The sequence below is a fragment of the Labrus mixtus genome, chromosome 9 (genome assembly GCF_963584025.1).
Source record: "Labrus mixtus chromosome 9, fLabMix1.1, whole genome shotgun sequence".
NCBI classification, from domain to species: Eukaryota; Metazoa; Chordata; class Actinopteri; order Labriformes; family Labridae; genus Labrus; species Labrus mixtus.
Window position 1 is genome coordinate 21,746,295 of NC_083620.1, and position 16,876 is coordinate 21,763,170.

Below are 16,876 nucleotides of genomic sequence, written 5' to 3' on the forward strand. Positions count from 1 at the left end.
TTTAAAGTGTCACAGGTTGTTCTATTGGTCTCCAAAACCTAACCCATCAACTGACTTCTTAAGCTTCCTTTAATACATATAGCTTAATATGATATAATATATTATTACATGTAAACTATAAAGAGCTCAGACCATCCAGAGGTTATCTGTATCTCAACACAGATTTAAACCAACAATAAGTTAATGCTAGGGCTAACTAGCTTCATAAGGCTACTTCATATCAAAGTGTTGGACTCAGATCACTGTGGGGGCTGTCATGCATGATCCTTTAAGGTCTGTACTTTGAAAACTATTCAACTGCAACCTAGATAAAGTCAGCTGGAGATGGTTTTTTTTTTACCTGATGTATATTATAAACAGTGCTTGCATTAGTCTGGACTAAATTGAGCTGATAAAACAGACAAAATCCATGAGAAGTGTGCAGTTTACAATTTATTAAACCACATCTGGTCATATTTAACATTTTTAAAGATTAAACCAAAGCTACAATGTGTTGAAATAAAAGAGGTGCGGCCTGATTTTCGTCTTTAGGCAATAGCCAGGTTTGGTGTTCAGCTTTTAACACTACTTTGGAGAGCAAATTACTGTTCTGAAAAAAGATCCATATATATTTATTTTGCCACGCTTTTGTAAATCAGCAGTGTTCCTTTTGTGTCGTAGAAGTATTAGTGTTGGTGTTTGTTTTTTTTTTAAGTCTGAGGGTATTACAGTTTTGAAATGAGATGATCGTTTAACTCACGTAGACTTTGATGTTATTCGTCCTGCTCCTCCATGAAGCTTCCTCTTCTAAATGCATGAATGTTGCAGCCCATTTTCCCTCCATCATTTCACTCAATATTGTACTTTCTCTGCGGCCAGAGGCCTCATCTCCATCACTTTGTGACAAAATGGAATAAATTCTCCATCGACAAGCCTGCGGGCCATTGCTGGTGATCTCGCCTCAGCCAATCACGAGATGTCCGGGGGCTCTGTGAAACCAGTCTCATTATCAGTCCCACTTTTGTTCAGGTGTGTTCTCCAACATCCATTTTATCTCCCACTGTTCTCTAATTTATTTCCTGCAGAAAATGAATTCCTCTCCTCTCACAGTGAACATCGGGATTACAGAAAATTACAAGCATGGAAATCAATTACTGACTAAGGCTGTGTAATTTGAAATGTGGAGCGTCTCCCTCTTTCCTGAGCCTGTCATCTCCACGCCGATTGTCTGCGGTGCTGTGCTGAAATGATCACTCTGGGAGGGGAGCGAGATTGAAGTGATTCTGTATTGACTGCTGCCCTTTGGTATTTCACGTCCATATAAGCTTTATTATTGATCGAAAAGACAGCTGCTTCACTTAAATTCAAAAGATTGCCTTTACCCATGAGGATGGAGTTGCTTCCACTTTTATTTTTGTCCTGATAAGATTTCATTTATTCACAGAATATCCAGTTTGGATGCTCTGACTAAAACTGAAAACAATCCAGAGCACTTCCCATGCTGAAGAGCCAGACCCTTCTGTTCTACATTTCTTTGTAGAATCTGTAAATGGAGATTGACGTTCCTTAAACAGGAGTAGTGAGGGTAACTATTTTCACAAGTAGCTGAATAACAGCAGCTGTATGCAAATCAAGCAACCATGGGAATAAGATGTAACAGCAACCTCCAGTTTTGAAATATGAAGCCAATGCTGAAGTGCAAAAACACTGCAGTTCCTTGAGTACCCACTTGACGCTGGCTGCAAAAGCAAAGGAATCTGCATTACTGTAGGTCTTATGTTAAAATAAACATTTTACAGCCTGGTTCACAAACATAGCTTTGGTCGCAAAAGCGAATTCCTTTATTTGTAAAAACGGTCGTAGGGTGGAGTTACTCATCCATTTTGTTTATATTAAGGATAAAAGTTTTTTATACATTTGACTGTGGCTGAGTTGACCGACAGGTGGGTGCGTTGTAACTGTAGGAATCTTTTCCTGCTGCTCAATTAGCTGGAAGTTAGATGGCGTCTGCATTTTCAATGTGGCGACCGCCGTTGTAGGGCCTTATAACACCACTCAGAAACCGCTGGGTCACTGAGAGTACGTCCATGTTTTATATAGTCAAAGGAACCTTCAGGATTAACTCCTTGTTGGTTTTTGTCTTCTCACTGGATTTGCTCCCAATGAGAAGATCAACAAGAGTTATTCTTTAACATTAGTCCTGTGTTTAATCTCAAAGTAACCGCAGACATTAAACACTTGTGTAGATATATGATGCCAGAGTTTCACCGTTAAAATGACCCGGACACAAACGTGAGTCATTCCTACTGTTCAGACGTTCTGCTCAAATTTATTGCAGCTCTGTGTCTCACAGTCTTTGCTTCATAGTCCGCTCCATCAATCTGTTCAGACAGTTGAGGCTTTAAAGGCAACGGACGGATGAGTCACTGTTACACCCCAGAGACGACACACTCACACAGCTGCTCACTGAGGAAGAAAGACTTGTTTCACTACAGCCGAGGTCTCCTGTTGAGCTTAAGATCAGCCTAAAGACTTTTAACTCACACATTTAGTACACACATTTAGGTTCTTTTTAATACTTCAATTTCAGTGTTTGATCAGCCTAACAGGAAACACCAAAAGCATTCAACTTCAGGGCCTGTTTGTTTTTGTTTGAATCACAGTCAGAATTGAAAGCATGCGTTGCTGTGCTGCTAAACCACGCTGTCGTATTAGAACTATAACGAGGGTGGTGAGGTGGTGAAATTGAAGCAGCAGTGAAAGCAGCATGTTTTTATTAATGACAGGGCCGTGTGCGTATGGCCTTGTTAAAATGGAAATTCAAGATTTACATCTATTGATACGGAGCATAGCTCATGCTGATTATAGTGAATTATTAAAGGCTGCATAATTCAAAGCCCAGAGTGGCCATCATTTAGAAAATCGTCGCAGCTATAGCAGATGTTCATATTTGCTGTGTGTGGTGGGAACCAAACCTGTTGTAGACTGAGCTGTGCTCTACCACCCCATCACATACAGAAGATTTTGTCAACACAAAGTTGCAAGGTAGAAATCAAAAATCCCCTAAATACATTAGAATATTATGCCATGTCAGGGTTGAAAACAACCAAATGTAAAGATATCTAGTCTTAAATAATTGGACTAATCCAGAATGTCGCCTTTACACAAAAGTCAAAGCAAAGTTCCTGAATATGTGGCGATTCAATTATAGTTTGATTTTTTTCTCTCGGTTACGGCCGCAACCTTCCCGGTGTTCAGGTCTTAATGAGTGACACGCCCCCTGCACACAATATGAAGATTTGTCTTTGATATTTATGGTCTTGGTCTTGGTCTTGGTCTCGTCCTACCTTGGTCTCACTACCATGACTGTCAGTACAAAGTTTAATGTACATTTTGAGTCATTTAAATGTTAATGAACTGCTGGAACAACAAACTGACATTGCCATCCTTCAAGCATTTTGCTAAACTGCTAACTCTAAATATGAGTAGGTTTAATTTTTGTCTTATATTCTGTTTTATATTACTGAAAACTGAACATGAACATTTTTTTATACATATTTTTTTCCTGTTTCTAAAACCTGCTACTTGGCACAGTTCCTCATGTGTTTTTCTCAATCATTTCTGATATATTATACACTTAAGTGAACCGACAAATCAACACAACGCAGCAGTTTGTTGCAGCTCACCTGTGTCCGACACTTCCTGTTGAGTTGCTTCTGTCTGGTTTTCATCGCCTCATACTTCATTAGCGTTGTTCGTTCTGCTTGGCCTGCTGAGCTGTAGTCTGCACGGCCTCTGATGCACAGGATGATGCAAATCTTTCCGCTAGCTGCTGTGATGATAGATGATAATATTCTGCTCCTGGTGAGGGATGCGTTCACTTTTAGTGCTCGACTATTCCTGAGAAAGGTTGTGCATTAACACAGCAAAGAGACAGGAGGTGGCAGGAGAATCAAAAATGTGAATTTCCCTCTCTTTGCTTTAAGGAAATTGTGTTTGCAGTATGTAATTTGTGCCCATCACTTTTGCATCTCTGTCATCAGACGGGCCTCGTGTCTTTCTGTAATGGAATTCAGTGTGAGACCACTCCGAGGTCCCCGGAGGTGTGAGCACAATATGAGGCGCGCTCATCAATATCTGCCTGCTGCTCTGTATAGTCACAGCAAATAAAAAAAGAATGACAGAATGAACCTCTTTGGTGTCTCGAAGACATCTCTTGGGGGAAATTGTCCACGCACAATGAACATTTTGGAGGACAAAATGCTCCAGCCTGCCTGTTCAAGTGAAAACATCTCAGAGACATCAAAAAAAGATAAATAAAAAATACCAGTAAATAAATAGAACCATCTTACACAAAAAGTCGTCTCTATGGAGTCGCTGTGGAGTCAAATTTTCGCAAAATCCAGTAATATTGGCGTGCATTGTCAGGTGACAATAGGGTCTTCTTTGTTTCCTAACCCCATCCCTCTGCTTGTCAACAAATGCATGTCGTCTGTGATGGGGAGCCGTGACAGCGCGGTGTCTTATGACAGTTGCACTCAGCAACCATTGGTCGGCGCCAAAGCACACCAAACCGATTGGCTAAATAATGTTGCTTTAACCTTTGTTGAGAAAGCGCACTGTTCTCTGCTCTTCTCGTCACCTTATAGAACATCACTGCTGAGTGTGGATGGTTAGACGTCTGACACACTGATATATTTTACTGCATTAAATGGAAGGGTGAAGGTAAAACACGACAGAAATCTTAAATCTGCTAGAACTTCTAACATTTCTGAAAATCTGCCAAGAAACAGGCAACAGGCTGTAAAAGGCTGCAATATGATCCTGATGTTAATACATCGATTAGAAGTGCTTGTTTTTGCCACTGACAGGCTTTGATTTTTTTTTTTTTTTTAAACTCCTGAAAAATATTGCTTTAGAAATAGATGTCATGTTTCACTGCCGTCCTTCTGCATCAACAATCCTTTTGAGGATTCAGAGCCCGACCTTCCACAAGTACGGCTTCTGTTTACACAAAAATGTAAATTTCTTACGAGATGTCGAGTAATTGCAACAGCGATCTGAAGCTGTAAGTAGCAAAAACACACTTTTCATTGCAACTATCTCAGCCTGTTGCAACAACTCTGGCTGAGGCGTTCTCTCCTGAAGCTATACCCTAACATTCTCTACTTATTAGTCGGTTGAACTGTAAAAGGTGTAAACATATGGCCAAGCTCTAACAGTAAAGGAATTACCTGTTGAGAACATGACTTTAAGAGTCTTATGGAGTACCAACGTTTCTTGTCTCACCCCTCTAACTATTTAGCGCTGAATAGTGCTTTTTGGAGTGAGTACAGCAAAGTCAAAATTTGGACCAGCAGATAAAAGAGAGGGATTTCGTCCTGTGTGACATCACTCACCAGGCCAGTTTACACACAGATATAAAACGTGTTTTCCACGCTGCACTGAATTTTAACAGCTATCCCAAATGTTGACCCAAGGCAAAAACAGTAGGTAAGAAAAAACTCTGCAAAGCTTTTATAATAGAGCTACCGGCCCCCACGAGGCAGCAGATATTTTCTTTTAATACAGCATCAAATATGACTACAATAACATAGTGTGGTCACAGGATGAAACAGTGAACCCTGTGCTACACAGGAACTTTCCCTAAACCTTGACTTTTGTTTACATCCTATAGATTTTCACCTTTAAAAAGGTTTATATGCTAACATCTTTAAAGATTTTCTGTCCCATGAAACATGTTTTTCCTCACAATCAATACATCCAAATAAAATACTTTATTTTTAATATTTTTTCTGTACATTAACTTAAATGCTACCATGAACTGAGAGCATGCTGCTGCCCTTCACACTAAAGACTACCGCAAAACTTGCACAAAACCACCACATGACACCACGTCAGGAAAAGGACTTCAGGCACATCTCTGTCGGAGCTGCAGAGTCCCTCAGCTGACACCTTCACAGAGTGCCGGTCCTCCACTGGAACTGGAAAGACAGACCAGGAAATAGACTGCACAAACCTCCTCCTGTTTGGTGTCTGACATCATTGTGGTATCGATAGATCCTTTGGTCCTAAGGATTCTGGGCTTGAAGTCGCCTTGCTCCTACTTAAACACTTAATGGAGGCGGCTGGTTGGGCAGACAGCTCCCACATCAACAACCGGTGTTACCTAGTGACTCCTTCTGTCCAAATGCACCATTAAATAAGCTTCACACACATGTACAATCACACTTGGCCTGTTCTGAACATACATAAACCTGCAGTCCAGAAGGGCAAGAAGGCTCCTCTTAAAGTTACAGTCCATGGTCGAGGACGTTTCGCCTCTCACAGGCCCCAGTAAGGAGCCAGACACCTGCGGTCCCTGTCGTAAACATCAGGTATGACCCCATACGGCGTCTGCACCATCTTTACAGAGTTCCTCCCGAACAGCTTCCTCTCATACTCAATGAGCTGGCGCCAGAAGCCCCCGTTGGGCCTGATGACGGGGCGGCGCGCTTTCACCCAGGCATGGGCCTCGGCCAGAGACACGCGGTGATACTTCATGAGGTATGCCAGACACAGAGAGGCGGAGCGGCTCACCCCCGCCGCGCAGTGCACTAGCACCGCTCCTCGCTTCCGCCCCACGCTGTGGATCTTATCCGCCACGCTGTCGAAGTACAGGGAGATAGGGGAGTGGGGCATGTCCGCTAGTGGGACCTTCACGTACTCCATGTGAGGCCAGTTGAAGTTGGGAAGCTCGATGGTGGCGTTGACCACACAGGTGATGCCTTTGGACAGCAGCAGGCTACGGTTGGACGCCACATTCCCTCTGCTGAGGAAAAGGTTGGGCGTGATTTGAGCGATGCCCCCCAGCAGGCTGCTGCTCTCGGGCAGCAGCCTTGGCACCGTGGCGGGCAGCATGGAGCTGCGATGGTGGTGGTGGTGGTGGAAGAAGCCTTGGCTGCGGGAACCCATCGGGAAATCAAGACGGCTTCAAAAAGGGACTATACGTTATTTTATCTTCTGGAGGCCAGGATCATAGTAGAGCGGCGAGGCCAGGTAGACAGCTCCTGAAACACAAACATTTAACATTCAATTTACATTTAGCATTTTTATAGCTCAGTGTTGGCTGACAACCACACAAACACCTCACAAGGACGGGTAAGAACAATGCTATTTGCAACGACAAAAAAGAGCTGAAACACCATTTTTTCTTTGGATGCCATCGTGCGAGACAAAAGTGTTAAAATACTCAGACATTATGCCAGGAATGTTCTTTGGTTGTCGCAGTCTTAAAACATTACAAAAAAATCTGATGTAACAATTAAAGCTCAGCCGCAATAGCTGGTTAATCCAAAAAACAGTGATCAGCACGTCCACATGCCTCACTTTATAATAACATCAAGACATGAAACATGTTTAGAAATCAGCCAGAGAGACCAGCCTCTCTCTACATTCAGGGTGAACGGTCTCCACTGCCGCACACTGAGACGTGCCTCCATCTGCCATGTGAGCGCGGACCCCCTGGAGGTGAACACTCACCTCATCTCATGTTCATCCATCCACAGCCCTCACATACAGATTATATCTCTCGTCTCTCTGGCTACTGCTGCTGCTATGTCGCTTTAGACGGCACCAAACTGCAGGGTGGAAAGTAGTTACATTCTGTACAATTATACCAAACTGAGCTGATAATTTACTCCTTTTAGTCACAAAATGTTCAGAAATGCATTCATCATATTCCATTTTCCAAAAGAAGAGTTCTCTCTTAAAAGCATTAATGAGCTGTGACATGAACTTGAAGATGCACGTTGCAGATCACCAAAAACAAAAATAAATAATTGGACTCATAATGTGTCCTTTCTGACTGTGCTGTGTGATGGATATAGCCTCCTGCGTTAAGACTTCAGTTATCAGCAGAGAGCCCACAGCTCCGGGCGCCGCTGCACCTACTGTTGCACTTGTCGTGCATCATCCACACCTTGTGCACCGGTCTGGCCGGCAGCTCTTTTTCTTTCATTTTCATGCTACAGTCTGGTTAACAAGACACACGGGTCAACTGCTTTCAACTGGAACTCAAACCTGCAGAAATAAAAACACCTGCTACAGCCTGTGAGGATGCACAGGCAGATATGGACTGCTCTTATTAATATAACACTCAAATACAAGACATGAATTTGAATCCACCTGCATGAATGACAATACAACAGTGGTTTCCTGGACCTGCAAAAAGTCTTCTTCAAAACCATAGATACCAAGTTTTTTTTTTTTTTTTTTTTACAGGTTCTCTGACAGGAATCTGTAAAATGTTCTCACTTCAAAATCATTTTTTGAGACTCTCTTGTTGATCAATCAATTGCTCTTTTGTGTGTGGTTCGGCTTTGTGTGCAGTTGTTGCCAGTGCTTGAATAGAAACTTTATCAACAGGATTTTCCACCACTGAATCAGCCTTTGACTTTGCATTCGTAAAACGCGGACAATAAGTCCACCCTCTCTCTGCAACCTGAACTTGTCCATCGATTCCCTTGAGAAACTGCAAGTGAGAACACAAACGTCTGAACCGGCCAAATATGAAACAGTCTTTAACTGTACTAACTGACGAGTAAACCTTGAAGTTACAATATCAACCATAAATGAAGGATTGCATTTTTGACCACCAAAGAAAAACCTTTTCTAGTCCAGCTTAAAATAGAGAAAAAGATCACCTTTGGTTCACATGGTCTCAACGGGTTCAGTAGATATGGCTACGTTCATCGGGTCACAAAACAAAAAGGTTATGAACCACTGCTCTAAATGTTACATCACAGATAGTCCAGATAAAAATGTCAGCTGCCATCTTTCACTTTTTCCTACATGATATCCTCTGTCTAGATTAATAAGGTTGTAATCTCTGATGTGAATGGTTTAATGGCCTACAGTTTGCATGAATAGAAGAGTAAGTAAGAGTTTTTTTTTGTTTTTTTTTCTTTTTGTTTCCTTTCTGTATAATTATCACAACTTATTTATGAATTTATTTTCCTCTTACCATCAAATTTAATCTTTTTTTTATTACTATTATTATTGTCTTCAGCCACCATTTCATTATGACCTATTTATTGATTTATTTCCTCTCCCCCCCTTATATTCATATCATATTTATCATCATAAATTCTCATCACAGCCACTCTCATTTTTCATGCATTTATTTTTATTTTATTTATTTCTTTTCTCTTTCTCTTTCCCCAATCCAGATGATTGTCTGTTTTTCTTGTCTGTTTGCCTTGTTTTATTCGTCTCCCCTGTCTCCTACATACTTTTGTTCTTGTCATATCCCTCACTTGTCTTGTATTGTTCTGCATCACCTAATAAAAAAATAATAAAAAAATAAAAATGAATAGAAGAGTATGTATCCAATCCAAATAGAAATACTGATTTTAGATTTAATCATCTTCTGAAAGTCAAAACTTCATGAATAAGCTTCCAGCTATTTAAAATAAAGAAACCAGCCTCTCTCTCCTGTTCACCCCTCTCCTCATATTGATTACAGTATTCTTGATGCCTCAGCATGGTCTGCTTCGCTTTTCAAAAAGGAAAAAGGAACTGACAAAGCTTTCCACTTTCCTCAACACTGGTCGCCGGTGGTGATTCAACAACAGAAACATGAGCCAGACTCTGAGATAAGTTTTACGCTCAGACCACAACAGGAGCTGTTGTCTTCTGTGTAGGTGCTCTATCGAACCTGAACTGAAGAAGTGACAACCGAAGTGAAACGTGATTTTCTGTGTTTGCATTATTGGTGATGATGTTTTTTTTGTCATGATTGTGCTTTTCCTTGTCTAATGTGATGGTAGATTAACCATCTTTAATGTTGTTGTGTTTGAAGACATCAGTTTCTGCTTTAAGAGACATTTCCCCAAGTGTAAAATGGCACACACAGCTTTAAAACCAAGCAGGGAATGAACCACAACAATTCTCATCGAAGCCTGATAATTATACGGAAGTTTTTCTGAGTTTATTTTCACTTCATTATTCAGCATCACATCATGTTTGTATTAGCTTGTTTCAGTTTATTCTGGAATTCATCACCCTGCTCTCATCACTAAGTCATGGATGCAGAATCTGTGCATAAAGTTGCAGTCATCTGCATTTCTTGCTGCTAAAAAAATTGAAAAAAATAACAACCAACTCTTGCCAGGTTCAAACCTTAGTCACAAAAGCACAGTGATGGAGAGTTGTGAAATACACACATAAGATTCCCTTATTAGAATTGTGCAAAATCACATTGCAAAGGTGGCTTTTATCCCACTCCTGCTATCATCAAGACATTGTTTTGTCTTTTTGTCTTCATTAGTTAGGACAGCTGAAGAGAGACAGAAAATGTGGGGCGGAGAAAGTGAGGGATCACATGCACCACCAGGCCAGGAGTCGAACCTGCGACCAGTTCAATGAGGATGGTAGCCTCTGTACACAGGAAACCTGCTCAAGCAACAGACCTAAACCAGCCCCCATATGCCAGTATCATGTCATCATCATTATCATTTCACAGCAAGTCATTCTGTTTCAGAGTAATGCACAGTCCACGCATGACCTCGTGGATATATATATATATATATATATATAGGAAATTCTCTGTTGCTGCGGCAACCTCCTGACCACTCTATAAGACAACATCAGCCACATTAATGCAGAGATTAAGAAGATAACAGAACCAAAGACTCTCTGGTCCTCTCCATAGTGATGATGTACTGCAGCTCCGAGCTGTGTTGAGATTTGCTCAGTCCACATGGTTATTTTTACCCCGGGCAGGGCAGGGCAGGGGGGGGGGCAGGCAGTGGAGGGGAGGGCAGGGCAGGGCAGGGCAGGTCAGAAGAGTGGCTGCAGATTGCAGAGGAGGAATTATGCAGAGTATGTCACCAATAGAAAATTCAACTGTGGTGTTTAAGATAAATCGGATGCTGCAGCTTCCTGTCAATCAAATCTGTGAAAAATCTGAACACTGACCAGGATCCCTAATGCTGCAAATGTTGTTGAGGCAGATCAACCACGATATGATTTATTCAATAAAGCCCTTACTAAATCATCAGCGTGTGTCTGTCAACAGGTGGTCTCACCTCACAAATCTCCTCTGATACTCTCTCCATCTGCAAAAAGATTCCTCGGGTGTCTGGTTCCACATCCTCCAACACCAAATTGGAAACGTGACCCACCTGCTGGAAATCCATCAGCAACCTCACTCTCACAACACTGAACGGTGAAAACTCTACGACACCGAGATCTGAGCCGGGACTTGGGATGGGGAACTTGAAACTCCCAAATGAAATCGCCCTCACAACCCAGAATAAGATAAATGAAATGTCTGGGAAAGGTGTGAGCAGACACACGGCTCTCAGCATCGTCTCTCAATCAAAGGCAATCAATTTATTCAGTCTGAGTGATCCATGGAAGTGACTCTGCTGCTGCTGCTGCTGACGGTCCAGATAATAATCAGGAGAAAATGGGGAGAAATGACAAGGATGGTTCTTTGTGGAGGAAGGACACAGCTTTAAAAATTCCGCCAAACACAACTGGGTGCAGCTTTAAACACACAAAGACAGGAATAGCCTTTAAAGTCGTCTGCAAAAGGAGTTAAACAAGGGAGAGTCTAATTCCAAATGAGGGTTCAGCTTTGTCACATTCCTGTAACAGCAGTGACTGGATGCTGCTCACAGAGTCCACAGCTTTACACAAAGACACTTGAAAACTCACATGAGCAGCCCGAGACAAGGCCTCGTGTCAGATAGTATAACAATGGACGTATGTCTGTTTTTCAGACATAAAGAGGCCTATTGTGTGCAGTAAACTAATTTCATAATTCATATGTTTGTAGGACTACGTTTGAATCCACTATACTACAAACAGACGAATAAATGGAGTGACTCTCCTTAACTTTACTTTTAAACAATGACAGAAAAGACACGCTGCTTAAACTCTGATGAGGCTCATTACCTCATCGTTGCTATAAGCAGCGATTACCAAAAAGAGCGGGAAAATGAGTCAGTACATTTTAAAGTGATGAACAGATTCAATCATTCATCAAGTTAAATTTGCCAAACTTTATTTGTTGAATGCAAAATGGTAGATTTTTGATCTTTGTTGAGAATATCATAAGGTTTTTTTTTGTTTTTTTTTACCTGTTAAGCAAATAAAGGAAGAACTTTGAAAATTACACTTTTGGCCCTTAAAACTCATTATTTACATATTTGTCCAATATATTTTGTGTAAAATTGGGGAATGGATGAATATACAACACAAAAATTATACACTAATCATTGGCGTGTCTATTAGAAAACATAAGCAACAAAAGCAAATACCACACAGGCAACACATCTAAACTGATATTTAAATTTGTCTTAAATAAAATGTCTTTCTCATGAAAATAAATGGTGTTATTTAATCAACGTTAATAGACTTAAGTATTCATGGATGATGTCAAGTCATGTGCCACAGTGTGTAAAGATGTGGGGCTTTGGGTGAATGACTCCTCATGTTTAAAATAATGAATTCTCCTGTGCGCACGCTCTACACGTCCTCGTGCGCGTGACGCGAGATGTGTGAGTGTTCACAAGTTCTCGTGCCTGAAAAATCTCTTAATAAACAGAAAAATATGAAAACACAGCCATGTTTGTGTCCATTGTACACCTGGCATCAGCTTGTCTTTTTTTTTTAATAAATGGAGGATGTGCACGTTTTTATCAATTTCACCTGTCTTGCATCAGAAAACAGATCACAATAAAAACGTGTAGCAAGATAAAAGCCAGCAAAACACGTAATTCAATATTTTTTTTAATTAAGTTTAAATACCTTTGATAAACTGCCCTCATCAGATGTACAACTCAACTTACCAGGTGGTTCTCAGTCGGACAGAGATGGAGGTTTTCAAAGCGTCTTCACCGCCTGCTTCGATCCGGTGGGCTGCTCTCACAGTACGGACATTAACCTTCAGTCGGTCCGATCACACAGACGGCCAGGGGGATGGCGAGAGGCCAGCAGGTGAGAGACAAACCGCGACAGCCAACAACATCATGTGAAAGTCAACAGAAATACGAGCCATCAGTGCATCCGCCGGCTTCTACGCTGGCAGGAGGAGCGGCGTGTACAGAACAGTACAGCCTCTGTATGAGGGCTGGATAGTGCCACACACAGGAGGTGGCCAAAGATACTTCAGGGTGGTATACTGACAGTCCACACGGCACAACTGACTCCTGCATTGGTTTGAAGCAGAAACGTATAAGAAGTTCAATGACCCTTGGTTGTTTGTTACATTTCCTCTCTTTGTTTCTGCTGTTCTCTGCACTAAGCAGGGACCTGATGGATCCTCCGTTGTCAGGCTATAGGACGCATTTGAAGAAGCCTTAGAACAACGATGCTATGATAAATTGGTCTTCTGCCCACCGAAGGATCAATCAATCAATCTTTATATATAGCGCCAATTCATAACAGATAATAACTCAAGACACTTGAGGTAAAAGATCATATTCATTGTTATATTATACCCAACATTAATCAGGATACATGCCTTGAATTGGGACACAGCTTGAGACGTACCGCCTGATTTATGGCAGTGTTCATGATTCTAGTTTTTTTTTATCAGCTATTTCCTGTTACAAAAAAAGGGGTAGCCTAAAACGACATAAATTTACTTCCATGTTGTCTTATGCCGCTTCTGCACCGGATAAGCAGAGATGAGAATCAACCAGAGAAAAGTAACCAACACTCACAGGAGTAATTGAACTTTGCATATTCTTGAGTGTTTGCTTCAAGTCGACACAAGCAATGTTCTGCTGGGGACGGTACTGACCTGAGGGGTCTTTGCAGCGTTAGCAATAATCGCTGGGTGTATTTTGTCTTCACTTTTCACAACAGGTAGAGGTGAAAAGCATTGTTCATCTTTATATAACACGGCGGTTTAAAACCTGTCAACCTGAGACAATCTTGGTTCTTTTATAAAACTAAGGGAGGCAGCTATATAAGTGAACTAAAAAGAGCTGTAGGAATGACTTCTTCCAAGAAATGAGTTAGCATTTTTACACTACCACTTTCCCTTTGTTCAAGTCAATGTGTTTTTTAAAGGTAATTTGGTTAGATGCCAAAATTAATTTTAAAACAAGCTTTAGTGATTCTCCTGTTTTCTTCTATAATAGGCTTAAATAATACACAAGTACACCCAACTCATGAATTTTTAAGCCTCTAAAGGTCCTGACACACCAAGCAGACAGCAAAGAACTAGTGTCGCCTCACGTCTTGGCCAAAAAGTTACACTAGAACTCGATGTTATACGAGAAGACCAATTTCACACCGCTGTCGTACCTCTTATTACAGGAAGCCGCACTAATGGATGAAAGCATGGATACTACAGCTGTAGGCTCAAGAGGCTTTCCTGAACCTGTGTCGAGAGCTGGAGATAAATGACATCTCCGAACAGCCAATCAAGAGAGATCCATCTCACCGACCGCCGACGCAGATTCAACATGTCGAATCGGCAAAAAAAACCCACTTGTGGCACACATGCACTGTACGTATCTAAAATCAGAAAAGCACAAGTTGTTTAACTGCTGTCATGATAAGACACATGGGGGCTTGCTGTGTAGAAATTTGGGACATTAATTGTATCTTGATTCAACACGATTCACTGATTCCGATTGAGCTTTTGTGTAGAATCTGAATAGGCAAACTACTTCTTACTCCACTTTCTCCCGGGCATCAGTTACTCCTCATACCAAAGCGGTGGGAGGATGCCTCCTCACAGCGATACTGAAAACTATTGGTGAGATGCGAGAAAACAACTAACACACCTCTTTTCTGCGAGTAGAATTATCAAAGCCTGACTGAAATGGAGTTCTGACTCTTTTTAAACAAGAGACTATTTGTTTCCCTCAAAATGTTTTGCGGCAGAGGTTAAAGCGGAGCATACACTTGAAGACAAAGCCAGACTGTAGATCGCAATATAAGGTCATGATTGTAAATTCCCCAGGCTGAAAAACACCCACCTTTTTCATCTTTTACTACCAACCAACCTGAGTACAAAATTCAGGGTATTTTAAGAAGTGTCAGATGTATTTTATTCTTTTAATTGTTCAGTTTTATTGCAGTTCATATATCCAACAAATAAAAAGAGAGGACATGATAAGCTGCTTATAAGTTTGATTGTTCCTTGTAAATACATTTGTAACATTTTCCCCAAAATAAATGAACTGTTGATCAAAACGTGGACAGTGGCGATGACAGAACTAAAGAGATAAAAATCAATGGATTAATTTTACAGTGTATTTTTTGACATACACTGCATGGAAAACCTTAACTGATTACTCAAACTACAGCATGCACTTCAGCGTTTTGGCATTAAGAGTCTGAACCTCACTGACACTGAAGTGTTATATGTTGTACAGGTTATTTTTTCTAATCCTAACACCTTCTAGTACACAGACAGCTGCAGTGTTTAAGTGAGCGGCGAGGAACACCTGATACAGTAGCTTCAACAGTCAGCGGTAAATGTTTGCCGGCAGGGACCTGTGTGATCATGTTGCAGGTCTTGAACTTATAAAAACCCAGAGAGCAAACTCAGAGTTGAGGATGCACTAAACACAGGCAATATGTTTTCCATCTCAGCATGCTGCTGACAGTATGCACTTGTTCAACACGCACACAAATGCACACATTACTCATTTAAATGTTCCCCCTGTGCTGTGGGCTGCAGGCCTATTTAGAAAACAAATAATCTGTCTGAACTAAAGGTCTGTTATTTCAGATCTCATTATGCCCTGCCCTGGAGGAATCAGCTTGATATCTTTTGCAGAGCTCGACATTGTGCGTGTTTCTTCTGACCATCAACATAGTTACAACTCTGAGTCTCTCTATACCGCAGCTGTATCTGTGGAGCCGTGTACGAAACCATAATTAGACATGCTTTCCAAAGTCAATCCTATTTCAAAGAGCTCCTGGGGGAGATATTACGCTATCCATAAACCCATGGCCCCTGCCTCAGAGTCACTCCTAATTACATTCCAAATTCAATCAAGTGGAAACAAACAGCAGCACTGAAGAAACTGGTGCTGGGGTGACTTTTTCTGCACTGTGTGGAAAAGAAGAGAGAGGAAATGACATTCACTGACACCAGATTTTTTGACCCTGTGCTTGGAATGCGTCCTGCTTTAGGGCAGACGAGCGATGAGAACATAGTTGATTGAAATTCACCTGTTGAATGTTTAAAGAGATGAGGAAATGGTGACACGAAATGTCTGTGAACAGAATGAGCAAGAAGTAAAGAAAAAAAAAAAAAAAAAAAGGAAAAGCAGTGATGGATGTTTATAAAGTGTTAACCTTGAATTAGAACAGCGGCGAGCCGGAGAAAGATGGATAGAGAGATGGAGGGAGGGAGATAGAGCTGCGGGGCTGGAGAGACGGGGACTGGGGTTCAGACTGAAAATGTCAGATGAGTCAGAGGCATTCTGGGAGGACGCTCCTGTTTAATATGGCTCCACAGTCGGCCATGGAGGCTGGAAATTTACAATGACACCATCGTGGTAATAACAAGCACCTGCAGCCACGTTCTGAAGGCGCTGCCTGCTCTCCGAATGAGCGGGCAGTGACATTGATTAACCCTGACCGCCTGTAACAGAAGATAACTGATGGGCTTGACAGTGCACAGGGTTGCCACAGTGATTTAACTATGAAATCCTTTGCACATCTTTCAAACACACGGACACTCAATATCCTGTGTTGTCCAGATATGGTCACTTATTTACGCTCTTGTTCCCACATTCCTCATATTCCTCCATCTGCTACGACACAAAACACGTATCCACCATATTAGCATCCTCATTGTTGGAATTAGGAGTCTGTGAAGGTTGTCTCCTACATAGTGGTCTCTCGCTCGTTTAACAATGGACAAAATATTCCATAA

General features: G+C 41.4%; 1 protein-coding gene across 1 annotated transcript; it reads right to left on the reverse strand.

Moving 5' to 3' along the window:
* Positions 1-5,490: 5,490 nt before the first annotated feature.
* Positions 5,491-13,073, reverse strand: dusp14 (dual specificity phosphatase 14). The gene is made up of 2 exons (XM_061046898.1): positions 12,819-13,073; positions 5,491-7,028 (listed from the first exon to the last, which is right to left on the reverse strand). Exon 2 carries the CDS (start codon positions 6,931-6,933, stop codon positions 6,304-6,306), a length of 630 nt encoding a protein of 209 aa, XP_060902881.1. The 5' UTR covers positions 6,934-7,028; positions 12,819-13,073; the 3' UTR covers positions 5,491-6,303.
* Positions 13,074-16,876: the final 3,803 nt, after the last annotated feature.